Source organism: Nansenia antarctica (assembly GCF_963989245.1).
Source record: "Nansenia antarctica genome assembly, chromosome: 12".
Lineage (NCBI taxonomy): Eukaryota > Metazoa > Chordata > Actinopteri > Argentiniformes > Microstomatidae > Nansenia > Nansenia antarctica.
The window spans coordinates 8,293,103-8,318,229 of record NC_137682.1 but is presented as its reverse complement, the minus strand read 5'-3'; the positions used below and the strand labels follow the sequence as shown (position 1 = coordinate 8,318,229).

Below are 25,127 nucleotides of genomic sequence, written 5' to 3'. Positions count from 1 at the left end.
TGTTTCTTCGTGCAAGTGACCGTGAGTATAAGTGAGTTGATGCTGTGCTTGTCAGTTATGTCTTTGTAACCAGTCAGTCCAGGACTACAGCATTGAGAAATGTACTGTTATTTGGTATTTCATATAAATCATTTCACCCTCAGACAATTGCACTTTTTTTGCTTTTTAAATGGACACAGTCAGCAGTGGACAAGTCATGGTTTGACAACTTCCTTTTACACCATGAATGGGCCAATTTTTTTAAAAGCTTGATCTCAACCACCAACTACTATGGCATGCATAGGTTATGACCTTAACCAAAGGAACAACAGATACAGACTAACAAGACTCTGGGATGACTGCTTGCATCAAACCAAAAAAACCCAGATACCTCAAAGTTCAACCATGACTAGAAATGTTAGCTAGAAACCCTTGACAACTAGAAACACCAGTGTATTAGCATTTACGTTTAGCCTTAGCATTCCAAGGTTTCTCTGCAGAAACAAGCACAAACACACAATCTAAAACACAGTTGCAATATCTTCCTAGGTATTTGGTTCTTTATTGTAAATGTGGAAGCCACAGTGCATTTGACAATACTGTATTCAATGTTGTGTTGCTGTTTTCAGTACTAATAGGACAGAGGGATCTGGTAAACAAAAAAAGAAGAAAGGTCAAGTCTGCTCCCACTGGGGTGGATGTGGTTGAGAAGCAGGGGAGGCTGGTGGAGGTAGTGATCAGAAGACAAGCACCATTCCTCATTACGTTCCATGCATCACAATGTGCCAGTCCTCTGATTTCTAACTCTACCGGCCTCCACTTAGTCATAAACTAGCAACTTAAACTTCATACAGGCAGCCTAGGGGCTTTTCACACCTGAATGTCATTCCAAGACTTGCTTATTAACCCCGGGTTGTAGTTCTACCAAAAGGGCTATGCCCAAAGCTATGATTAGCTTGCTATTGACCCTTAGCATAATGGGCTATCACATGCCAGGCTAATTGTTAGCCCTGGGCTAGATCTAAACTAGGACCATACAGATGCTTAGAACATCTCTGGCTATACTTTGTATGGTGGGATGGCTAACATTCATTAGAGGAATAGCTTGCTACCAGTTAAACACAGGGCTATAAATCTGCTAGCTTGTATAGGGTGGATCCAAGTCTGAAAAGCCCTTCATTACATTACACCACACAGAACACATTCGATTTTTAACTGAGTCAAAGGTTGGATCTTAGCATTCAAAACTGAGGAGAGAGGGCATTTGGCTCCTGAGTCATTTGTATATAAGGGATAAGCAGACATTAATACATTACGAAAATAAAAATGTCATAACATTGCATCAAAACCTGCAGTGCAGTTAGGAACAGGAGGTGGGGGGTACCGGAAAAGGTTAACTCATCCTACCAGCCACAGTGTAACTTACAACTTCAACAAAGTTTAGAGAGACTAACTACCACCACAAAGGATCAGTCCTCTTGGGGTATGAAGCTTTTGAGTTGTTTTTTTTCCTTTTATTTATTTTTTATATTTATTTTTTTAATATAATTTCCTTTATTTTGGTAGCTAAATATCTCACTCTATTGATATAATTCTTTTTTTTTTTTTTTCATATAAATGTTAACATGTACACACGCTGACACCTGACACTTGTCACTAGTAAGGATTTGGTGGGATCGGGACCTTTATTATTTAGTGGAATTCACTCTTGCCGGCACTCAACAAATACACTGTGTATGCAAGTAAGAATAATAATAATATAATTATAATTTGCACCATGCCTTGTAAACCAAGAAACAGAAACAGAGCCTAGCCACCCTCCCCCATCACCCCTCCCCCCCAAAATAAACTAGATTTTAAAAACTGAATGAAAGAAAAAGAGACAAAAGTCAGGACTGTAGATTCCCCACTGGCTTCTTCCAAGTCTTGAGCCCACATGCGTCACAAGTCTCTGATTGGGTTTGCGAGTTGTCTTTCAACTGGCCAATGCGGAGCTGATATCTCAAGGTGGCGTGGGGCTAGGGCACTCAGCCAGCCCGGGTGTAAATAGGTCCACCGTCATGATTCCGTGGTTGTCATTGGCTCGTTGGCTATTCTGGTGATCTATTCTGGGGTTAAAGGGGCCACCTTGAGGGTTGACCACAGTGGATGGTCAACTGTTGTCATTGACCAGGGTTGTTGTGGTCACTAGTCAGGCTTTTCTGGTTCTTCAGACCAGGCTGGACCACCTTTGTACAATAGTTAAGAATGGGGATTTTTTTTATGCCACACACACACACACACACACACACACACACACGACCAGGTTCGAACAGATCAGAGGTGAGAATTCGTCTAGGATAAGTGGGATCATTTTCCCATTGTCAACCTAAATTATGTGGACAGCCATTCCTGGCTGTATGTGTCATGAGGCTAGCAAAGGTGTGTGTGTGTGTGGGGGGGGGGGAATCCAGATGAGCGTTGATCACGTTGGAAGGGAGCAGGGGGCGGGGCTGCGTACGTCTGGCTAGTGCAGGTAATCGTCCACAGAGGCAAAGGCGCAGGAGCCACTGCCAGAGCGCGCCATGATGGACAGGCACTGCGCGGCCTGACCCACAGCCTGGGCCAGAGGGGGCTGCTTGGGAAGGTTATGAGTCTCTGAAGGAGAGAGAAGAGAGCTACGTAAGGACAAGCAAACAGTCATAGATAATGCATGAAATGCTGAAAAGAGAAATACAACTTCGTCTAACTCCACTTCATTTAACCAAATGTTCAAGGAAAACCTTGTTTTTTGTGATTTGTGATTTGTGATGTGATTTGTGATTTTTGTGATTTGACCCGTCATCAAAGTAATAGTTCACCATATAGTAATTTCAACCTCCACAAATATTGGTTCTAATTGATTCAGCATCCACTTTTTATATCGATATTTATAATATTAAGCTTTCAGCAGTTCCATGACTAGCATGTCGGATACAGTAACAATATATTGGAGTGGTTTAATAGAGAAATATTTAGTGACGGCACACCTGCAAAGAGACCGAGGTCTCAGGGTGGCAAGTAAAAAAAAAAGTATGAAATGTACTATGCTTTTGAAGGTGAATGAAGCCTAAAATAAATCAGTTCCCAGTATATATATGCGAATTATACATTGTATGTAAAATATATTTTTTACGATTCACAGTTAAGGGTACATAACTCAAATGACTGGAAAAATAAACAAATCAACAAGACCCTATACAGTGCCGAGAACAAGTATGTGAACCCCTACACGTTTCAAATCGTGTTACTGAAATGTAATTGCATTTAACTCCACATATTAAAAATGAAATAGTTCATAATCACCAAAATGCCCTGTGTGAATAGTAAGCATTTAAGTTACACTACCAAGTTTACCCTACCACAATCGTTGGATGGACCCTATGGACTTGTATATGTGCACAAAAATAGTGGTTGAGATCATTTATCCAAGAAACAATCTCTCTGAAAGGTTCCTGTATCTCATCATCATCATCACTTGTGGGCGTCACTTACCTAATATTGCACTGTTGAGTGTGGAGCAGACAGGTTCCCTCTGGATGGAGTCCAGCTGATAGCCCACTGGGCTGCTCCACGGGTCTGAGTAAGCCAGCAGGCTGAACGCATCCTACAGAGAGGAGGGGAGAGGGAAACAGTTGAAACCTAGCAGTTTGGTAGTTTATTATGTGGTCTGTAATGATGCGTAGTAGGATTAACACTGTGATAGTCATAGTGTAGGAGCAATACTATGGTGTTTGACACAATAGTGACAGGGGTGTAAATCAAACAACTGAGGTCAAAGTTGAGATTTTAAGCGTTTATTTGATGGTATTTGTGTAGATATTGGTTTCACCATTTAGAAATGGCAACACTTGTTATACATAAACCTATTTCAGGGCACCGAATGTAATCAGGTTTTGGTGTAGGTAGGAGGTGTGGGTGTACCTTGAGCATCTTCTTGTTGGCTGAGTTCTTGCCGCACTCACGGCGTAGATGCTCACTCATACTCTGGAGCTCCCGGCCAAAGTGGATCATTCTCTCAATGGCTGCCTGGCTCCCCCCGCACAGCTGCCGTTTGGACTGGGCCGACTCCACCTCTGTGCATACGGAGCCAATCCGATTAGCAAAGGAGTGGATTCAATGTACAGACCAGGGTTTTTCCTGGCTCAAAATAAGGCTTAGGTGGTAGGAATTATTTTTTCCGCAAGAACAGGCTGCTTGGATAGCCAAATTGCAGCAATAAATGTATGGACAATTTTTAACCATCTTTACATGTTTTCTCTTTTAGGTGGGTTGCCTAAGCCTTTTCAATGCAAGAAAAACCATGCAGACTATCGAATGCCACAAATATGTTGAGCGCATTATTTATCAATGTTTCTTTTAGCTTGTAACACATGACAATAGATGTCTCCTTGACATTAGACTCTCTGCTACAGTATACATAAATAAAAAACAATCCCTGAAAAGCAAGGGGATTACTGAGAGACTAGCTACTTTTTGGCACCATTTCAGTCTGTTAGGGTTAGGGTGCACACAGACAGACAGAAGACTCGCCCATGTCTGTTAGGGTTAGGGTGCACACAGACAGACAGAAGACTCGCCCATGTCTGGTAGGGTTAGGGTGCACACAGACAGACAGAAGACTCACCCAAGTCAGGTAGGGTTAGGGTGCACACAGACAGACAGAAGACTCACCCAAGTCTGGTAGGGTTAGGGTGCACACACAGACAGACAGAAGACTCACCCATGTCTGCGTCACAGTCCTCAGGCTCGGCTCCGTGTTTGGTGCTGCCATTGAGGAAGCCATTGGAGGAAGACTCGGTCACCCCGTTGGTGAAATGGTCCACCTCCATATCCACATCAGTACTGAGGGGCAGACAGTACAAAGACAGTGTTGTTGGTGATATACTCAGCAGGCCGTGTGGCTGTGTGCAGCGGGCTAGGTGGTGTTAAGTAGCCGGGGTGTCAGTTTGGGTTTGTGTTCCAGTACCTGGTATTGGTTGGCAGGCTACGGGTGGTGCCGTTGAGGGCGCTGAGTTCTGCAGCGGGGAGGGCAGGGCCTGGGGGGCAGGGCTTGTGACTGTGGGGGGAGGGCTGGGCCTTGGTGGGTGTCACGCCGTTACAGCAGTTACTGTCAAACCCTGGGGGAGAAACAAGAAGACACAAAGAGTGAGAGGAAATAAAATAGAATGACCTCAAAACACAAAACAACTGAAGATGGCTCCAGAGAACATACACAGCTTTTGTTTGGGTCAATGGGTCGTTAACGGGTCCCATTGTTTCCTGTGCCCAGAAATAAGAAGTGTTGTAGATTTCACCATTCAAAAGGACAAGAATACCCTTGAATAAAAGACAATCTGGACTTAAACTTCAGAGTAATTGTTTGATTTCAAAGCCACACTTTTGGAGTGTAGAGCCGAAAGAACAAAAGACGCTTCACTGCTGGCTGTGTGTGTGTGTGTGTGTGTGTGTGTGTGTGTGTGTGTGTGTGTGTGTGTGTGTGTGTGTGTACCTGTCAGGTAGGCCTGGGAGCCGCTGGGTGTGTGTGTGTGTGTGTGTGTGTGTGTGTGTGTGTGTACCTGTCAGGTAGGCCTGGCTGTGTGTGTGTGTGTGTGTGTGAGTGTGTGTGTGTGTACCTGTCAGGTAGTGTGTGTGTGTGTGTGTGTGTGTGTACCTGTCAGGTAGGCCTGGGAGCCGCTGGCTTTGTGTGTGTGTGTGTGTGTGTGTGTGTGTGTACCTGTCAGGTAGTGTGTGTGTGTGTGTGTGTGTGTACCTGTCAGGTAGGCCTGGGAGCCGCTGGCTTTGTGTGTGTGTGTGTGTGTGTGTGTGTGTGTGTACCTGTCAGGTAGTGTGTGTGTGTGTGTGTGTGTGTGTGTGTGTGTGTGTGTGTGTGTGTGTGTGTACCTGTCAGGTAGTGTGTGTGTGTGTGTGTGTGTGTGTGTGTGTGTGTGTGTGTGTGTGTGTGTGTACCTGTCAGGTAGTGTGTGTGTGTGTGTGTGTGTGTGTGTGTGTGTGTGTGTGTGTGTGTGTGTGTACCTGTCAGGTAGGCCTGGGAGCCGCTGGCTTTGTGGCTGGGGCTGCTGAAGGGCCGGGGGGAGCCCGGGTAGCTGTCCTGGGACTTGGGGCTCCGCCCACCCAGGCAGCGCACCTCACTGTCCGTACCGTTCACCATCTCTATGAACTGTCTCACCCTGGGAGGGAGGGAGAGAGGGGGAGAGAGAGAGAGAGAGAGAGAGAGAGAGAGAGAGAGAGAGAGAGAGAGAGAGAGAGAGAGAGAGAGAGAGAGAGAGAGAGAGAGAGAGAGAGAGAGAGAGAGAGAGAGAGAGAGAGAGAGAGAGAGAGAGAGAGAGAGAGAGACAGAGAGAGGTGACACCACAGGAAAGGAGGAGATCGAGAATGTTGGGAGAGGTCGAGAAAAAGATTGTTAAGAAAAAAAAAACAAGACAGGCAAAAGAGAATGAGGTGAAATGAAAAGTGAGAAGGAAAGTAGAAGACTGTATAGGGAAGTCCATCATCAAAAAAGATGGACCGGCTGTGGCGCAGGAGGTAGAGCCGCCGTCTAATGATCGCAAGGTTGGAAGATCGGCGGTTTGAGCCCCGGCTGGCCACATGTCGAAGTGTCCTTGGGGCAAGACACTGAACCCCAAATTGTTCCCAGTGAGCGGGGCCGGCGCCTTGCATGGTAGCTTGGTCGCCACTGGTGTGTGAATGTGTGTGTGAACGGGTGAATGAGAGGCTGTTGTAAAGCGCTTTGGATAAAGGCGCTATGTAAGTCAGTCCATTTACCATTTAAAAAGATGACACACACCATTACCCTCCTATCATCCTACTGGGTATAAAATGCCACCAACACACAGTTGGAGTTGCCATCCATAACTTGACTCACTTCAACATGAAAAGGAGGTCAGGATTCCTCTCCAGGAGGCTGGGGTACAGCTGCTGGGTGGTCTCTATAGCCTCTCCCATTCTTCCTGACAGCACCAGCTTTTGGATCTCTGTAAGAAGATTAAATCATAAAAAATCGTATATACAATCTGGGACTGGTACATCCATTTCTATACTTTTAAATGAATGATATAGAATAATTTATTCTTTAAGTATAACTTAACACATGCATCGTGAGCTAAGTTCCACTGCCTTCCACCCAATCAGAACACAAAGTAGAAGATTGTTTGTGAACAATGTCATTGTAAATCTTAAAACAGGGTTCCCACACCTTCTGAAACATCAAATTTAAGCACTTTTCAAGGACTCTCAAGACTCAATTCCCTCAAATTCAAGGACCCAACACGGCATAGTTTGAGACAGATCTAGATGAGAATTTATATAATAGGACCTATTATATATTATTTACCGCTCACAGACAATAATTAAAAAGAGAGGCTTTTGAATGTAGAGGCTTGAACACTAGAAGGTCTCTTGCCTTCTCTACCACAGCACAGCAAAACAATATATTGTGAAATATGTGTAAAGTTACGCAATGTGTTTTTTTTTTATTGAGAGAGAGAGAGAGAGAGAGAGAGAGGGGAATTCAAGCACTTTCAATGACCCATGTCTATTTTCTAAAACTTTTAAGGCCTTGATTTTTTCCCCAAATAGCATATCATATGTCAAGAGATGGTCATGGACTTTAGGAGGACTAGGGTCCCCCTGCCTCCATCCAGGGAGAGGAAGTGGAGGTGGTCCAGAGCTAGGTGTACCTGGGGGTGTATCTGGACAATAAACTGGACTGGTCTGGTAACACAGATGTCCTGCACAAGAGGGGCCAGAGCCGGCTTTATTTCCTGAGGAAGCTCAGGTCCTTTGGCATGTCCAGGACTCTGCTGAACATGTTCTACTAGTCAGTGGTGGCCGGGGTAGCGCTCTAAGTGTTGGAATTCTGTGGGGGAGGGGCAGCATCAAGGAAGGTGACACCCAAGAGACTGAACAAGCTTATTAGGAAAGCTGGGTCTGTCCTCGGTCTCACCCTGGACACTGTGGAGGAGGTGGCCAATAGGAGGATGAGGACCAAACTCCTGGCCAACATGGACAATCCCTCCCATCCCCTACATGACACTGAGGCAGAGCAGACTCAGAGAACCTTTAACAACAGACTACGACAACTATGTTGTTGTTGCACTAAGGAGCGATATAGGAGATCTTTTCTGCCTGCCGCAATAAGACTATAACTCCTCCTCCGGCTGGAGCATGTTCATTCATACTGGACTATACTTACTGTACATAATGTTTCAGATGTCTATTTTATTCTATTATTCTATTGTCACTTTATTTTGTTGCTGTTGTTAATGTTTTAATTTCCCCTCTGGGATCAATAACGTACCTACCTACCTACCTACCTATCTATCTACTTTGAGATGCACTCGCTTCATATAGTTTGTATACAGTTGAACCAACTGAAGTCCAAAAAATGAGAACTCCAAGCTAATTCAAGCACACCACAAATATTTGGACGTATTTGACCGAGGTCTGGGCCATAGCATACAAAACAAAGCTTGAGGCATTTTTCATTGCCAGATGACTCAACCCAAAGAGTCCCTCCCTTTCTTCTCCCCTGCACTCTCTCTCTATAATACAAAATAAACAAACAGACAACTTACTCTGTCTGTTTTTGATGGAAGCCAGCTCCTCATGCACAGCCTGGTCTGTGGATTTGGCAAAGGCTTCAGCTGTGGCACAGTAGCTGTGGTGGACAAGGTAGGAAGCCACCATTCTGTGGAGGAGAGAGAGAGAGAGAGAGAGAGAGAGAGAGAGAGAGAGAGAGAGAGAGAGAGAGAGAGAGAGAGAGAGAGAGAGGAGGCTCACTAGGGACGGTGACATTCAGTGATCACATTCCCCTAGGAATTATGTCGTCAAAACGTCAATGAATACTAAACGGAGCGGAAACTATATTTCCTCCACTTTGCTACAACAGGCTAAACTCGCGCCCTAAGACCGATACCAAGAAGGTGTTCTTACTCAGAATGGAATGCCCCCCCTCCCAATCCCTAGTAAATAATAAATCAAACCTGCAACTCACAATCGAATTGTAGGAGCTAATCCTATAAAGGATTTGGGGAGAAGTGGAGGACTTACTTCTGGATCATGGACTGCCACTCTCCCTCCCGCTCCCCGATGGGGAACCTGTCGATCTGGGCCTGGATCTTGGTCCTCCACTCACGCATATAGTCCTCGATGTCGAACACGAATGGGTGCTGGCCAAAGTTGGCGTCCACGACCTCCCCCGGAGTCTGCAGCCCCACCGTGGGGTACAGGTTGGGCTAGGCATTGCAGAAAGAGTATGCTCTTATTAGTAATAATTAGTCATTTCAGAAGCAGTAACGTTGAGGGAACAGACTTGGAAATAGATCTCCACTGAGACACTTACACCTTGCATTCAAATGTGTTCTGTATGCAGACATTGTCAGCGTTCTGATTGTATCCACATAAAAGACAGGTGTAAACGGAAAAGACACATTATGATCGGATCTGTAAAAGGCTTTATCATAGAAAAGTCTGGACACAGATGTCCAGTTTCTGTTCAACTATGTTTCAATCAGACATGTGACTGCGACATTTAAACCCGATCACAATGGAAGACACGGAAGTCAGATATAGGCCGCATGTTACTGCAAGGTGTAAATGGGATATACACCAGGCTTGGTTATCAGGAGCAGAAAAAGGGTAGACGGACAACAAACATGAAAATCCATATATTTCAGTGATAAAAATGTTCAGGGAGCAGATCTGGACATGGATGTGTGTGGTGGAAACCTAGTGATAAGACGGTAGGTTTGACAACACTATCAACAAAACAATACCACAAGTATGTTTCACTAGCAACGATGATCAACTAGAAGAGCTGGGATCACGTTCACCTGGGAACCGATTTAAGACAGAGTAATTGTCCGAAACGTCATTCCTCATGTCCACTTCCATGCTTCTCAAACAGCATCAGAGGCTCAATTCTCTAATGCGTTTTAAGCAGGAAGCGAGTGGAGGATGGAGGAGAGGATGTGAGGAATCGAGTTTCTAACCATTAAGAAGCTCTTGCTGAGAGACATACAGTGCGAGTCTGCAATTGAGTTGACCCTCCCTTTTGCCCATTGCTGACCCCTCCCTGTCCCTAGCTCTTTAGCTGTCTAGTTTTAGGTTTTGTAGTTTTAGACTATGTAGTTTTAGTTTAGTTTTAGACTATGTAGGCCAGGTTTTGTATTGTATTTGTTTGTGGTGGATGTTGTTGTTGTATGCCTGTGAACAGGTCACATTTGAAAATGTGTTTTTACCTGTATAAATAAAGGTTAAATTTAAAAATTTAAAAAACAAAAAAGGCCCTGCATCTTACTTTGACTACAGTATATGACGTATCTTAATAGTAAAATTGGATCAGGTTAATCTCAGTTCCATTAATTTCAATGTCATCATTTAACAGAAAATACTTGGATTCTACTTTTCAGATATAAAGAGAGAGAGAAAAAGATGGACAGAAAGATCACTAGGCCTATATGAATACCTGTTCGCAAATAATACATTGGATACAGTCTCTCGTTCACTTGTGTCGTCCAATAACATGTACGTATATACAAAGCAATAACTGAATTATTATGTAACGGGCACATTAACACAAATGTGCGTGTAATGCGTGTAATGACTACACAATCAGAAAGGCAACTTAATATTAAGCTTGACCCATCTTCCCACAACCCCTCGGTCCATCCAGTCTAAACTGAGTAAATGGCAAGGTGACCAGGAGAAAACATGCCGTTGAGGATTTCTAGTCCGTGGAGGGATTTCTCAAGGCCCTGTTTTTTCATGGTCCAATGGAGAGAAAGGTCAGCTCCGGTGAGGTGACGCAGAACTCTGAGAAACATGAATGCTGGCGCGCTGCCAGCCCTGTTTATCTGCTCAATGGATTATTGTTTTGTTCAAGTCTCTTATTATCCCCAAACAAGCGGCTATTCTGCCGGTAGGGACAACGGTGCAACCATGGCTTTCACATTAGTGCAATAATAACATGCGGCTTTTGGGTTAAAGGCAGGGTATTTTCCTATAAATGACATATCACACATATAGAGGGTGTTACAGAATGAGATTTTGACAGTATGATGACCTTCATACCTTAAGTGCCTGCGGTTTTATTTCAATATGTTTTTAGGGCATTTCCGCTTTATTGGGATAGGGACAGTAGATTGACAGGAAGGATGGGTGAGAAAGAGGAGGGATGACATGCAGGATAGGTCGATGGCCAGAATCGAACCAGGGATCCTGCAATTACGTGGAATGTGCCTTAGTGAGCTACACCACCCAGCCACCCCATTTTAATTTTTGTGAACGGTTTTACACAAGTTTAGAAGAAAAGAAAGCCTTCTCTAAAGTAATTTTTCTAATTAAATAATAATACATTACAAATAAAGTGTGGACTGTAAGAAGAGCATTTGGATTGCATAAGTGCATTTATGAACAGTGCTGTGTTCTGAAAGATATAAAAACATAAAAAATAATCAAGTAAATATGAATTTTAATGCACAACGTGTAGCAAAGTATGCAAAGAATGCAAAGTATTCATACCCCTTTAAAAATGTATAAATTATGCGTCAAACATGCATCATCTGCCACATATCCATTTCAGTTTCATTTTACAGAGTCACTATAGCCACTATATTTATGTTTATCTATTTTATGTTTATATGGTTTGGAGTGGAAAATGTGCATAGAAATAATAAGGTCAGAATACTCACTTACTAATAATTGTGCACACACTGTCATATCAAAATACCACCAAAGATATTTCCCCCGTTTCATTCTGCTGTCGTATATACAAGCTGCAGATACAGATAAAAGCTTCATTTAAACAGTAGAGAACGGATGATGAGTACAACAAACCAAGAGAGTAGCTATAGATATTTATAAAACACGATTTGGTCCAAGTTATATAGTTGATATTTAAATAATTCCCTCTCCTCACTTCTGTTCTTTTATGATCTGCTACTCCACCGCAAATGCTTTGTTTTTCCACAAGTTGTAGTTCTCTTCACGCCAACATTATGTGGGGACATTATGTTTTTATTGTTGTGTACTATACTTACTACCACGTTCAAACCGTATAATTTTACCTGATCGTACCATGCACACAAGTTCACACGCTTTTATTCTTTTCTCAGGGAACATTTGAGCAACGAGTAGAGCGGCGCAGATTTCATCTGATACTTGCATTGTGATCAGCAGTCATCAATAGATCATAACGTGTCAAATAAAAGTAGTTTATGAAGTTAAAAAAGTATCTGCTAAAGAGTTGGTAGTTGGCTTCTTGGCTCCTTGCTTGTGGAACACAATGGTACTAGTTTATAACACAATGGTACTAGTTTATAACACAATGGTACTAGTTTAGAACACAATGGTACTAGTTTAGAACACAATGATACTAGTTTAGAACACAACGGTACTAGTTTAGAACACAATGGTACTAGTTTAGAACACAATGGTACTAGTTTAGAACACAATGGTACTAGTTTAGAACACAATGGTACTAGTTTATAACACAACGGTACTAGTTTAGAACACAATGGTACTAGTTTAGAACACAATGGTACTAGTTTAGAACACAATGGTACTAGTTTAGAACACAATGGTACTAGTTTTAGCAGCACATTAAGCATTAACCTGGTGAATCATACATTCTCCCGGTATGAATTTGACATTTCGGTTTACCGTAGAACCAGTGCACCATAACATCTCGTCATGTGTGCATAGTTTATTTGTATAATATATAATATGCATGTTAAATAGGGGTGCAATGGTTCAGTTGGCCCATGGTTCGGTATGAACCTCGGTTTTTGGGGTCACAGTTTCGGTACGTGTTTTGTGCGTAAGGAGTTTTTTTTTTTTTTTACAAAAAGTAATATTTACAAACTGTTACTTTACTTATACTTATGGAACTTTAACATTCAGACACATTCCAGAATATGACTGGTATATTGTAAAATATACATATATAAACAAAAAACACTTTCAAATGTAAAAAAATATAATAAACACTTTCAAATGTAAAAGTGCCTCTTAGCCTTGACTACTGGTATAGGAGAGGAAGAAATAAAAGTAAAAGTGCACTTCAGCCATAACAGCTGGTAGCCCATATATGCATTATGCGCATATACGACATGCGTGAAGCAATGCTTGCAGTAACCTTTCTGTTCTCTGTTTTCGTTCCCTCATCACTGTATTCAATGCCAAAACCGAAATGAATGACCCCACAACACAGATTTGTAGCACTCCAGGGTTTTCTCAAACTGTTGCCATGTTCTCAACTCCCCTCACCATGAACAAACATTTGAACAAGAAGCAACTGGGTTCCAGACAAACTCAACCTCAGAGTTTCAATGGAACGCAGCATAAACCAAAAAAAAGGACATTCACTACTGCGTACTGAAACGTGGACGGCAAACCGTACGGTTAATATAAAACCGAGAACCGTTGCACCCCTAATGTTAACACACCTTAGTTATTATGAAAGCCCATCAGAATTCCCATTAAAAAAACACATCAACAGTTGGTAATGAAATCACACAAAGCAACAAACTGGTATACCAAACTGGTATACCAAATCTGTCCCCTAAAGTTGAAACAATCATAATTAAAAAATACTGAAAATGTTTTAACTTTGTTGGAAATAACACTCACCGGCAGATCTGTGAAGGCGATTCCTAGAAGATAACACAGAATACAGAGGACAAAATCAACACATTTCCTAAGGTATTAAACAAAATTTATCTTGTATCAGATATTGTCCTCTCAGATAAGTGTAACTGGGCAGGTACGTTTAGAATTGTGGAATAATGATTAAGCCTCTCAGATAATACTGTTGTGTGATGTATGCCATGTGCTGCTGGTATCATTTCAAACCATGTGTTCGGTACCTAAGCTGTGGCCGTTCTTTGTGTAGAAGCAGGTATTGTTAATGAGGTTGACGCAGCAGCCAATCACGTCGCCCGTTGTAAATGTGGGGCCGTACGGCTGTCCTGTGCCGGAGGAGCAGAATGAGTGGCCGTCGTCTCCGTGGTAACCATACGAGTGTTTGTCCCAACCTGACGAAAAAAGACATTATAACATACAGTGTTTCCCCTAGGTTTGCTGCCTTGGGGGGGTGGCATGGACCGTGGCATGGACCCCCCCCAGGGGGTAAGACCCTGCCTCATACCAGCGTCATGTCCAGGGGTGTACTTGTACATTAAGCCGCCTCACGCTACGGAAACAGGAGATAGGCTCCTGCCCTATGGGCCATTAGGCTCCAGAACCATCGGTTCTCAAGGCTACTTACTTACAGTATATCTCAAAAGTGAGTACACCCTTTCGATTTTTGCAAATATTCTGTTATATCCTTTCAGAGGATAACATTATCCTACTGAAACTTTGATATAACTTAAAGTAGTCAGTGTGCTGCTTGAATAACAGTATAGATTTATTGTCCTTTGAAAATTACTCAGTACACAGCTGTTAATGTCTAAACAGCTGGCAACAAAAGTGAGTACACCCCATAGTGAACATGTCCTAATTGTGCCCAATGATGTTGTTTTCCCGCCCTGGTGTCATGTGACTCGTTAGTGTTACAAGGATTCAGGTGTAAATGATAAGCAGGGCTGTTAAATTTGGTGTTTTGGGCACAATTCTCTCTGAATGCTGGACAACATGGCACCTCATGGCAAGGAACTCTCTGAGCGGCTGAAAAAAATGTCATTGCGCTTCACAAAGATGGCCTTGGCTATAAGAAGATTGCCAACACCCTGAAAATGAGTTGCAGCACAGTGGCTAAGATCATACAGCGGTTTTCCAGGACAGGTTCCACTCGGAACAGGCCTCGCCAGGGTCGACCAAAGAAGTTGAGTCCACGTGCTCAGCGTCATATCCAGAGGTTGGTTTCCAAAAATAGACGTGCGAGTGCTTCCAGCATTGCTGCAGAGGTTGCAGAAGTGGGATGTCAGCCTGTCAGTGGCCAGACCATACGCCGCACACTGCATCAAATCGGTTTGTATGGCCGTCGCCCCAGACAGAAGCCTCTTCTGAAACCGATGCATAAGAAAGGCCGCAAACAGTTTGCTGAAGACAATGAATCCAAGAACATGAGTTACTGGAACCATGTCCTGTGGTCTGATGAGACCAAAATAAACCTGTTTGGGTCAGATGGTGTCCGGCGTGTGTGGCGGCACCCTGGTGAGGAGTACCAAGACAAATGTGTTTTGCCTACAGTCAAGCATGGTGGTGGCAGCATCATGGTCTGGGGCTGCATGAGTGCTGCCGGCACTGGGGAGCTGCATTTCATTGAGGGACACATGAATTACAATATATACTGTGACATCCTGCAGCAGAGCATGATCCCCTCTCTTCGGAAACTGGGCCGTAGGGCAGTTTTCCAACATGATAATGACCCTAAACACACCTCCAAGATGACAACGGCCTTGCTGAAGAAGCTGAAGGTTAAGGTGATGGACTGGCCAAGTATGTCTCCAGACCTAAACCCAATTGAGCACATGTGGGGCATCCTCAAGAGGAAGGTGGAGGAGTGCAAGGTGTCCAACATCCGTGGGCTCCGTGATGTCGTCATGGAGGAGTGGAAGAAGATTCCAGAAGCAACCTGTGCAGCTCTGGTGAATTCCATGCCCAGGAGGGTTAAAGTAGTGCTAGATAACAATGGTGGTCACACAAAATATTGACACTTTGGGCACAATTTAGGCATGTTCACTATGGGGTGTACTCACTTTTGTTGCCAGCTGTTTAGACATTAACAGCTGTGTACTGAGTAATTTTCAAAGGACAATAAATATATACTGTTATTCAAGCAGCACACTGACTACTTTAAGTTATATCAAAGTTTCATTAAGATAGTGTTATCCCCTGAAAGGATATGACAGAATATTTGCAAAAATCTAAAGGGTGTACTCACTTTTGAGATATACTGTATGTGGTCTTGACTACCACTTTCTCACCTGGTTCTCTCTCTCTGCCGTCATCATCCTGCTCTTTCTCCCTATCCTCCTCTCTCCCTTTTGCTGTCAACCAAAAGGTAAACAAAACAGCCAGAGTATTTATAATCTGCTGTGGGCAATCCAGTCAGATAATGTCATTTTGACTTTACTCTCACCTGAAAAAAAATTGTGTGTCCAACTATAAAAAACAGACATTTCCAATGCTTCAATCAACTGTCCATGTACTGTAAATATGCCATTATGGTATTACCATGAAGCCCAACTCTAGCAGAATAAGAAAGATAGTATATCTACTTTAAGTAAAATAATAAAGTGCCTCCAGTTAGCTCTTTAGCTGGCAAGTGTGCAAGGAGACTAGCTCATCTCATCACCTCTGAGCTAGCTAGCTTGCTAGTTCTTTGACACTATTTACACTATGGAACTATAGTCAGACACTTTCTAGTCACAATAATAACGACCAATTTTAACCAACTTTCTCTGTCAGAACACTCAGCAATTATATTTGCTAACGCTTCAACTTGCTTACTTTCAATCTGCAGACATCACAGCCGGCAAAAACTCTCGCGTCTCGCACGCACACTTGCGCAAAATCTTGTATTATTCTCCATCGCTGGCACAGCGCGAAGTGTGGAGATAGGTCTGGCTATGCGAGACTACGGCGGACTAACGTTACCAACGAGCCTATGGGCTTGCCACTCGCCAGATTCGGGTTGGGTGCGTTTAAAAAACGCGGATATTTTAGCCTGCTTGTCAGATGTTTGGTGTCTACGTCCAGTGTTTCCTCTATATGCATTTATTGGTGGCGGGCCGCCACGAATGAATTTGCTCCGCCACCAAATGATTCAGACAGTCCACTTTGATTCAGGCTGCGCAGAAAGGCAGCGAGTTATTATAACCGGAGAACTGAAAAAAAGCATGTGTCCCTGAACGCTCCGCCAATCACTGTGAGTAAACTGACTCTGAGAATGTCCTCACGTCACATTTTACCGTAATACCCTATATGTTGGTTGAAGTGCAACATCTCAGCTTTCAGGGACAGTTGGATTTTTTTCGATAGCACAAACCGTTTCGAAATTACGGTAATTACAATGTCGGGTGCGGATTTGTGCCGGTGGCGGTACATTCGGCGCAGAAGTGGTATCTATACCAGATAAATAATAACCATTTGCTTACGTAATCTTTCGGTTGTTTACATAGTCTGAAACTACAGATGGTAAGCTTTCAAATGATGCGTCATACATTGAAATCGAAAAAAAAATCAAGACGACACGAGTATTTGAATGTTTGTTTGTATCATGTTTTGCTCAAGAATGGTGACTGCTAAAAACGCTGCTAGCGGCTAACGTTTCTTTCTAAAACGAAAGTATTGTAACGTCCCCACTTGGACAGTGGTTGAAATAATGACAGATAGCTTCTCTCATGTAATCTGTGCGTTTAATTGTAAACTATCTCATACACAACTTTCTTAGTTCACCCGAGCTCTCTCTCCCAACGGTCTCAATAACACACACAACACAGTACAGTGCGAACATGAACTCAAGCATTAATGAACATTAATGAACAGGGTTGTTCTATCTAATATAAATTATGTTTGTGTTATGCTAATAAATGTAGATCCACACAGGTATACAAACTGAGATCCGTTTACTGTCAAGTGCCATTCATTCTGACAACACGCACACACAGTCGTAAAGCTCTAACAGAACGTGACGTCGTAAAGTGCAACAAAGTGCTGCAATGACATACTGTCGTACATAACAATATTGGTATTTGATCACCTTCTATATAAAATCACCTGCTCGGCTTTAATGACTTAACCGCTATTTAAGAAATTATATTTGTTTTCGCGTGCACGCGTTTTATGCGCGCGCGAAAGACGACCACCCCGCCACTAATGTGAAAAATCCTGGAGGAAACACTGACGTCCGTAATAATTCCTCTTTCTTGGGGGGGCGGGGGGTTCCGTTGGGAGGGCGGCCCGCCCCCCCAAGGCAATGGTAGGGGAAACACTGACATATCAGCAATATACACATACAACAAAAACATCAATCCCAAGTCAGATATTCAAAATACTTTTTGAATAATCTTACTGATTATTCAGTAAGTGCTGCTCACATTGCATTGTTGTATGAGTTCTCACAAGGTTTGAGCGAACACCACCACTCTGTATGTTGAGGTATTGGCATTAACAGTGTGTGAGCTAAGATCGCTCATTGATTTAGTGGATCCTGAATAGCTACTAGCTGTAATCTCACAATAGTTCTTTCTAGGGATGCTCCGATTTATCGGCCACCGATTTAAATCGGCCGATTTCACTCCAAATGACTCGATCGGTGATCGGCAAAAATGGCCGATCGCAAAAACCGCTCTTTTTTTTTTTTTTTTTTTTTTTCTGGGGAAGACAGATAACTGAACAGAAAACATAGGAGGATGTAACAGTATGTAAACCATGAAGGCCACGTTTATGATGTCTTTTATACAGCCATATCGACTGACTTGGGCTTCAGGCCCTAACTGGGTGATAGGCCAGACTTTTACTATGCCATAAAAATGGGTCTGCGTTTGCTTGGTGCCTAATGGATCAAAACTTTTGTCTAAAAAGCAAAAAATATGTAGGCTATCCAGTCAGTAGGCCTACAGTTATGTATTTTTTTAAAAATCGGTATCGGTATCGGTTGATCTTGAGGAAAAAAATCGGTGATCGGTATCGGCCCCAAAAATCCAGATCGGAGCATCCCTAGTTCTTTCCATCTTAGGTCTCAATTCACACCGTCCTGTGTCTGTGTAGAGGTGAGCATTAGCCATGATAACACAAGTTCCTAGACTATATAAGCTAAACAAACCAAAACGTGAGCCAGGTTTAACACTGCTCCGGGGTGTTATCTTCAAACACTGAACCGACGAGGCTCTTGGGTGGGGGCCCGCCCCGCCCTGTGTCCTGTGACTGGTTGAAAAGTGTCAGAGACACCCTGCTCTGACAGATAACCCCCACAGAATGCATGCTAACATGTGACCTGTCCCAACAGTGTCATCTCAGGCCAGAGAAGACAACCAACTCACACACACACCTCTTGATCTCCAACCAATACAGAGAACAACAATACATGTTCGGCCGAAAGGCACAACGGTATTATAAATACATTGTTAAGTCACACACACACACACACACACACACACAGCTCTTACCAGGGAGTCTGTTCATGTTGACACCTTGAGCTGAGAGACCAATACCCATGTACCTAATAGGAAAGACAGAGAGAGCAGGCCTCAGGTCCTCTAGAAGTAGAACAACAGTGACTATCCAAATAGCATTCCACAAATCACTACAGCATTACAGATGTCCTCTGTATACTGTAGGTCAAAATCTCAACCATTCAGACATGTGATCAGCACAACAATGACAATCAGGAGAACACAAGGTATTGGTTGATGATGGATTAACTCCATTCCATTGATGTATGAACAGAGGTTAATGTTTGAATATTGGTAGGAGAGACCAGTGGGTTGGGTGGGTGCCGACCTGATCCAAATACATACATGACACACTTTAAATAATTCTGTGTGCTTGTCTGAGCTTGGAGTTCGAGCCCTTGGGACTATCCCATTGAACCAGGCAGACTAAGGGCCGCTTCACAAACAAGGCTTAAGCCTAATCCTAGAGATAAGCATCTTCAATGGAGATGTTTACATTGAAAGTGTGATTTAGTCCAGGACTAGGCTTGCCTTGTCTGTGAAACCAGCCCTAAATGTTTTAATAACATTTGTTTTAACCTTTATTTACACACAGTACAAAGGTTCCATATAGAAACACAATCATCACTAAAACCCAGCTATGTGTAGTGACTAGGGATGCACCGAAAGTTCGGCCACCGAATATATTCGGCCGAAAATAGAAGAAGAAAAAAAAGCACATTCGGTATTCGGCCATTTGGTGTGAAAAGACCGAATACGATACTTTTTTTTGATGACGCGATCAAACAGTGCAAGCAGCCCATGCTGTTCTGTGAATGAAACAAGCATTGAGTGACGACTGCCTACTGCCAAGTCATATAATTACAGCAAACATGTCGGCATGTCTCTGAACGACAACGAGAGGCACATTCCGACATTAACTTCCGTTTTCGTGACTTAAAAAAAAGCGCAAGCTAAGTGTTGTTGAAAATCAATGACACGCTTGCTAGTCAACTAACACAGCTTGTTTTGTGAGCCTGCTAACAATGTAAAGTAGTGTTATAGTTAACAAGGTAGCAGTGGGGATTACTCACCGAATCCAATGCATTGCAGTATTTTGGCTTGATTAGTGAGTGTGTGATTTTCAACAATGTTGAAATGTATTTTCGTTCTCAAAATAAAAGTCAGATCATTTTGATTGGTGACTTGTTCCCCCTTTCACCAGCCGCTGATGTACATCTTTCATGAAATGAGTAAATATTATGTAACATAAAGTATATACTAGGGATGCTCCGATTTATCGGCCACCGATTTAAATCGGCCGATTTCACTCCAAATGACTCGATCGGTGATCGGCAAAAATGGCCGATCGCAAAACCGCTTTTTCTTCTTTTCTTTTTTTTCCCTGGGGAAGACAGATAACTGAACAGAAAACATAGGAGGACGTAACAGTATGTAAACCATGAAGGCCACGTTTATGATGTATTTTATACAGCCATATCGACTGACTTGGGCTTCAGGCCCTAACTGGGTGATAGGCCAGACTTTTACTATGACATAAAAATGGGTCTGCGTTTGCTTGGTGCCTAATGGATCAGAGCTTTTGTCTAAAAAGCAAAAAATATGTAGGCTATCCAGTCAGTAGGCCTACAGTTATGTATTTAAAAAAAAATCGGTATCGGTATCGGTTGATCTTGAGGAAAAAAATCGGTGATCGGTATCGGCCCCAAAAATCCAGATCGGAGCATCCCTAGTATATACAATTTCAAACACAGAATTTTGATAATTATCATTTTACATGAATAAGCATACAAGCATGAATAAAAAGCTACATTTATTTAATTTATGCAATGGTACAAAAATTGGCTGAATACATTTTTAAAAAAAACTGCCGGTACGCACTCCGTATTCGGCCAAGTGTTTCCATAAGTTCGGTTTCGGCCAAGAATTGTCATTTCGGTGCATCCCTAGTAGTGACAGTGTCTTACTCTGCATGTCCACCTACTTACCCGTCTCTGCCTTTACTGATGATCTTCACCTCAAAGTAATACACCCCGCAGGCCGCTGGGATGGGGTGGGTGGCCCGTACTGAAGCAGCATCTTTAGGGGTCTTCCCATGACCTTTGAGTGAAAGTAGGAGGATAGAAAGAGGGGCACAAACACAAATGGTAGGTGATGCGAGCCTAACAAAAACCATGGTTTTCTCCAGAATAAGTCAACGCAAATTACTTAACAGAGGAGTTGTGTTATACATTTGTGCTTAACGTGTGGACTCTCCCTTTTTTAGTATCGCTATTAAGTAGAAAGGAAGGAGACACACAGAGTGAGAAGTGTACGTCAGTGGGATTCTATCCTGCACAAACACAGGTATACTGTATTCCAATGGCAGTGGCAAGAACCTGCCAACCCTACGCCATGTGCACTTTTTACAGGCCTAAATTCTAATCTATAATCTGCAACGATCTGGAATCAATAGAATTTAAGAATCCCTAGCCTCTGTATTGAAATAATATTAGTAGTGTATAAATTGAGGGGTCTCCATTTTACATCTTGCATGTTGCAAAATGGCTGCCATGCAATGAGTGTACACCCCAGTTGGATGTGCCAACATTGGTGGTGTATGGAGAGTGGAGTGGCCTCAGTGTTTTGAGCTCTATGACCTATAAAAAGCATTCATCATTACAGTAAATAACTGTTTATTTTTTATTTAAAATAATGTATGTGATCTAAAATTGTCTAAAATGGAAGCATATATTAGGCAGACACATTTTGTTATCCAGGTAATTCTCCCAGGCTGTGCCCTTGACATCACCAGTCAAACGAGCTCAATAGCTCAATATCTCGTCCCTTACCCGTTTCCCCTTAATAATGTAAACACATTCTAGCTTGCTTAGTGTTAAGGGCTCTGCACACAGCGTGCGATTTCTGTTGCGCGTCAACGTTCCATAATTTCCATTGTTGTTATGAATGGAATCGAATTTTCGCCGTGCGGGGCCGTGTGCATTGCGATGCGATGTTCTCATAGACTTCCATTCAAACTTCAAAATGGAACGTTGACGCGCAACAGAAATCGCACGCTGTGTGCAGAGCCCTTTAGTGTCAAGGGTCCTAACACTTTCTCGTTCCAATCATCTGATAATATCTGGGTTACATTTGATGATGTGGGAACATGTGCAAACAAGTGCAATCTATTTAAAAGCTTGAATAAATTAACACCGTTGTGGTGATGAGGTCATGCTAATATCATTAAGGCAAGATCCAATAAATCATGCTGGTGGTTGATTGTCATAAAACAGTTATACAATGAAAAACATGTCATAATAATGTGGGTCAGTCTCTAGTGACCTGTGTTTGTTTGTAAATGTGCATCAGCCACAAATGGAGCATCTGCATAGCCACAGCAGGAGGCTGTGTTTAGAATGTTCGAGGAAGGAAGACACCTCCTAGGTTCTATGCAACACCGAGAACACCTTGCAACTCTCTTAGTTAGACCAAGATGAAAGTACAAAAACTGCTAAAATGGCCAAACTGAGTTGCACTAACAAATTGTAGCTTCCTAATACGCCATATCGTGAGTTTAGAATGATAAGGTTCTATCTCCGTTTAGGGCAGTTCAGAGATATTGAGCGTTAAAGTTTTTACATTCCATTATGTTTTGTGAGATGGAACCTTTGTCTTTTATGAATTACTAACTCAAAAATGTCAACACCACACAGGCATTAATAAACACCTAATGGATCAGATTATGTAAAAAACTCAATTTTGACAAAAATGGAGATAGAACCTTATAATTCTAACGTCACGATCTGCCAGTAAGATACTGTTGGTTGTTGATTCAGGTACTGGGCCTACCTGTCTGTCACTCAAGGTGGATTTCTATGACTCAACCTGGCAGCTGTTCTACCTAAACAACCACAATCTTATGACTACGTCATCATGACATTTGCCACATAATGATCTCGCATGTTGAAATGGGAACGCTTATGTTGTTTGCGATCCCATCTAAATGGTCTGTAAGCTAAGAAAGCAACACACTTCTTTTGTCCACGAACTTGACATCTGATTTGATTATTAGCTTTAGTTAGTTTGCTTAACTGTAAGCCACTGTCAACAAGTAGTAACCACTAACAGCTGCCCATCCATCAGTTAACTCTTTGAATATAATACATTTGGGTATATTTGAAGACAAGCTTTTCCAAGGGGGGCTTTAATAAACCCAGTTGTGATGACATGTACATTTCCGGACTTTGGGCAATTTCACCTAGCTAGCTAAGCTAACTATCCAGACCTTTTAATAGTCGCTACAATGATCAACAGTTCACCTCCAACGCTTTGATATTAAAGCTGCTTAGTAGATCTAATAACACTATTATTAGGAAACTGCCTTTGCTTGATTGCTACTTTGGCAGGTAGCTTATTTCGTAGGTTAAACTGGGCAAGCTAACCTAGCAACCTAGCCAAGCCTAGCTAGCTAGTGACGTGAGGGAGTTGATTTGGCTGGGAATCTCTCCTCAGCCAGCAGGGGGGTATTCCATCAACAACGCTAAAAGAAAATCCAGGTTTAGTCTGACAAATCTCGCGAGAGTTCCTAAAAATATCCAGGCATATTCTGATAAGTCTCGCGAGAAGTTATCAAAAATAAGCCAGGATTTTCCTTTAGCGACGTTGATGGAATACCCCCCTGGTTTTGCAAGATGTCTTCTTGTTATGTTGATGAACATTAGCCAGCTAGCAAGCTAGCAAGCTAGCCACCTAGCTTAGGCCACTTTGTTTTTAGCCAGCCTGGGTCCAGCTAGCCTGTTTTGCTTACGGTAGAGGGGGGGAGATTAGCTTGCTACTAGCCTTGATGATGCGAATCAAGGCTATCAGCTAGCAAAAGTGCTAAGTTTAATTGTGTCCTTTTCGCTAGCTAGCCACCTAGCTTAGGCTACTGTTGTTTTTAGCCAGCTGGGACAAGCTAGCTGTTTTGCAGAAACAGAAGGGAAATGAAAGTTCAAAGGCTTGTATATATAATAGTCTAATTAAATATGCTTTCTTTTGGAAAAGTTAAGTAGCTTACTATGGCAAAAACCCTGATAGTTTATGTAGTGGAAGTTGAACTACTCCCCTTAACACTGCCTCATATGACCTGATTTCATATTGATATTGATATTCATATTCATATTATCTATAATCAGCAGCAATCGGGCCCATTTGAGCCCAATGAGCTTGGCATCAAGCTAGTGCTAAAGTGCTACGTTTAATAGATCTATACATCTATCTATACATATATAGATCTATATATATCGTGTCATGTCACTACCTTTGTAGTGCACCCGGAGGTTGTTCTGGGACAGGCCGATGTAGCTGAACTTGTCCTTGGGGCTCCAGGAGCGAGGCAGCGGCGTCTCCTGCTCGTTCACCGCCGGGTACAGGCGCCGGAGCCGCGCGTTGAGCTCCTTCTCCTGCTCGTTCAGCGCCGAGTCCCCGTGGACCACCACCGACATGAGGAACCCGCAGCCCGACGACTGGCCAGACATGATGGCTTTAAAGGGTTTAATCAACCTGTTTTTGATTGACCTGTTTTAGGCTAAATTAGTGTTGTCAGCCAACCACAACGACAATCAAGGCTTTCTTTGATCAACCTGTTTTTGAGTTTTAGGCTAAATAGTTGGGTGTCAGCCACCCACAAACGACAATCAAACGACAGCGAAACCCAATTAAGTACAATAATCAGCTGTCTTGTATGTTGACAGCTAGCTGGGGTGGTGATGGTGGTATAGCCACACAAACAAGGAGTCGCTAGCTAAGGCTAGCAAGCTAGCTAGCTAAAGACTAGCCAACTGAACTATGTTGTGCAAGCGACGCGTATTGCTAAAATGGCTTGGTAGCTTGACATTAGCTTACACTATATAACGCTGCTGGGTTTAACCATAAATCTAACGAACGGATAACTATCTAAGCTAGACCATTTTGGTTAAAGTTAAAATAGAAGATTGATCTCGCAGATTATGATAAAAGCTACGTGCGAGACATCGACATGGTATC

General features: G+C 42.7%; 1 protein-coding gene across 1 annotated transcript; it reads right to left on the bottom strand.

Moving 5' to 3' along the window:
- Positions 1–188: 188 nt before the first annotated feature.
- Positions 189–25,127, bottom strand: ranbp9 (RAN binding protein 9). Its single transcript, XM_080542968.1, has 14 exons — positions 24,403–25,127; positions 21,110–21,221; positions 19,116–19,168; positions 13,866–14,033; positions 13,630–13,652; positions 9,049–9,233; positions 8,574–8,686; positions 6,863–6,971; positions 6,013–6,167; positions 4,967–5,117; positions 4,721–4,842; positions 3,922–4,073; positions 3,493–3,604; positions 189–2,616 (listed from the first exon to the last, which is right to left on the bottom strand). The coding sequence occupies exons 1-14, from the start codon at positions 24,617–24,619 to the stop codon at positions 2,486–2,488; spliced, it is 1,803 nt and encodes a 600-aa protein (XP_080399094.1). The 5' UTR covers positions 24,620–25,127; the 3' UTR covers positions 189–2,485.

Excerpts from the sequence above, each read along its gene's own strand:
- ranbp9 (XM_080542968.1), bottom strand. The coding sequence starts at position 24,619 with ATGTCTGGCCAGTCGTCGGGCTGCGGGTTCCTCATGTCGGTGGTGGTC. Across the intron at positions 6,972-8,573 it reads TTCCATCAAAAACAGACAGA|AGATCCAAAAGCTGGTGCTG; the intron begins GTAAGTTGTCTG and ends ATCTTCTTACAG. Across the intron at positions 3,605-3,921 it reads CCAACAAGAAGATGCTCAAG|GATGCGTTCAGCCTGCTGGC; the intron begins GTACACCCACAC and ends TCCTCTCTGTAG.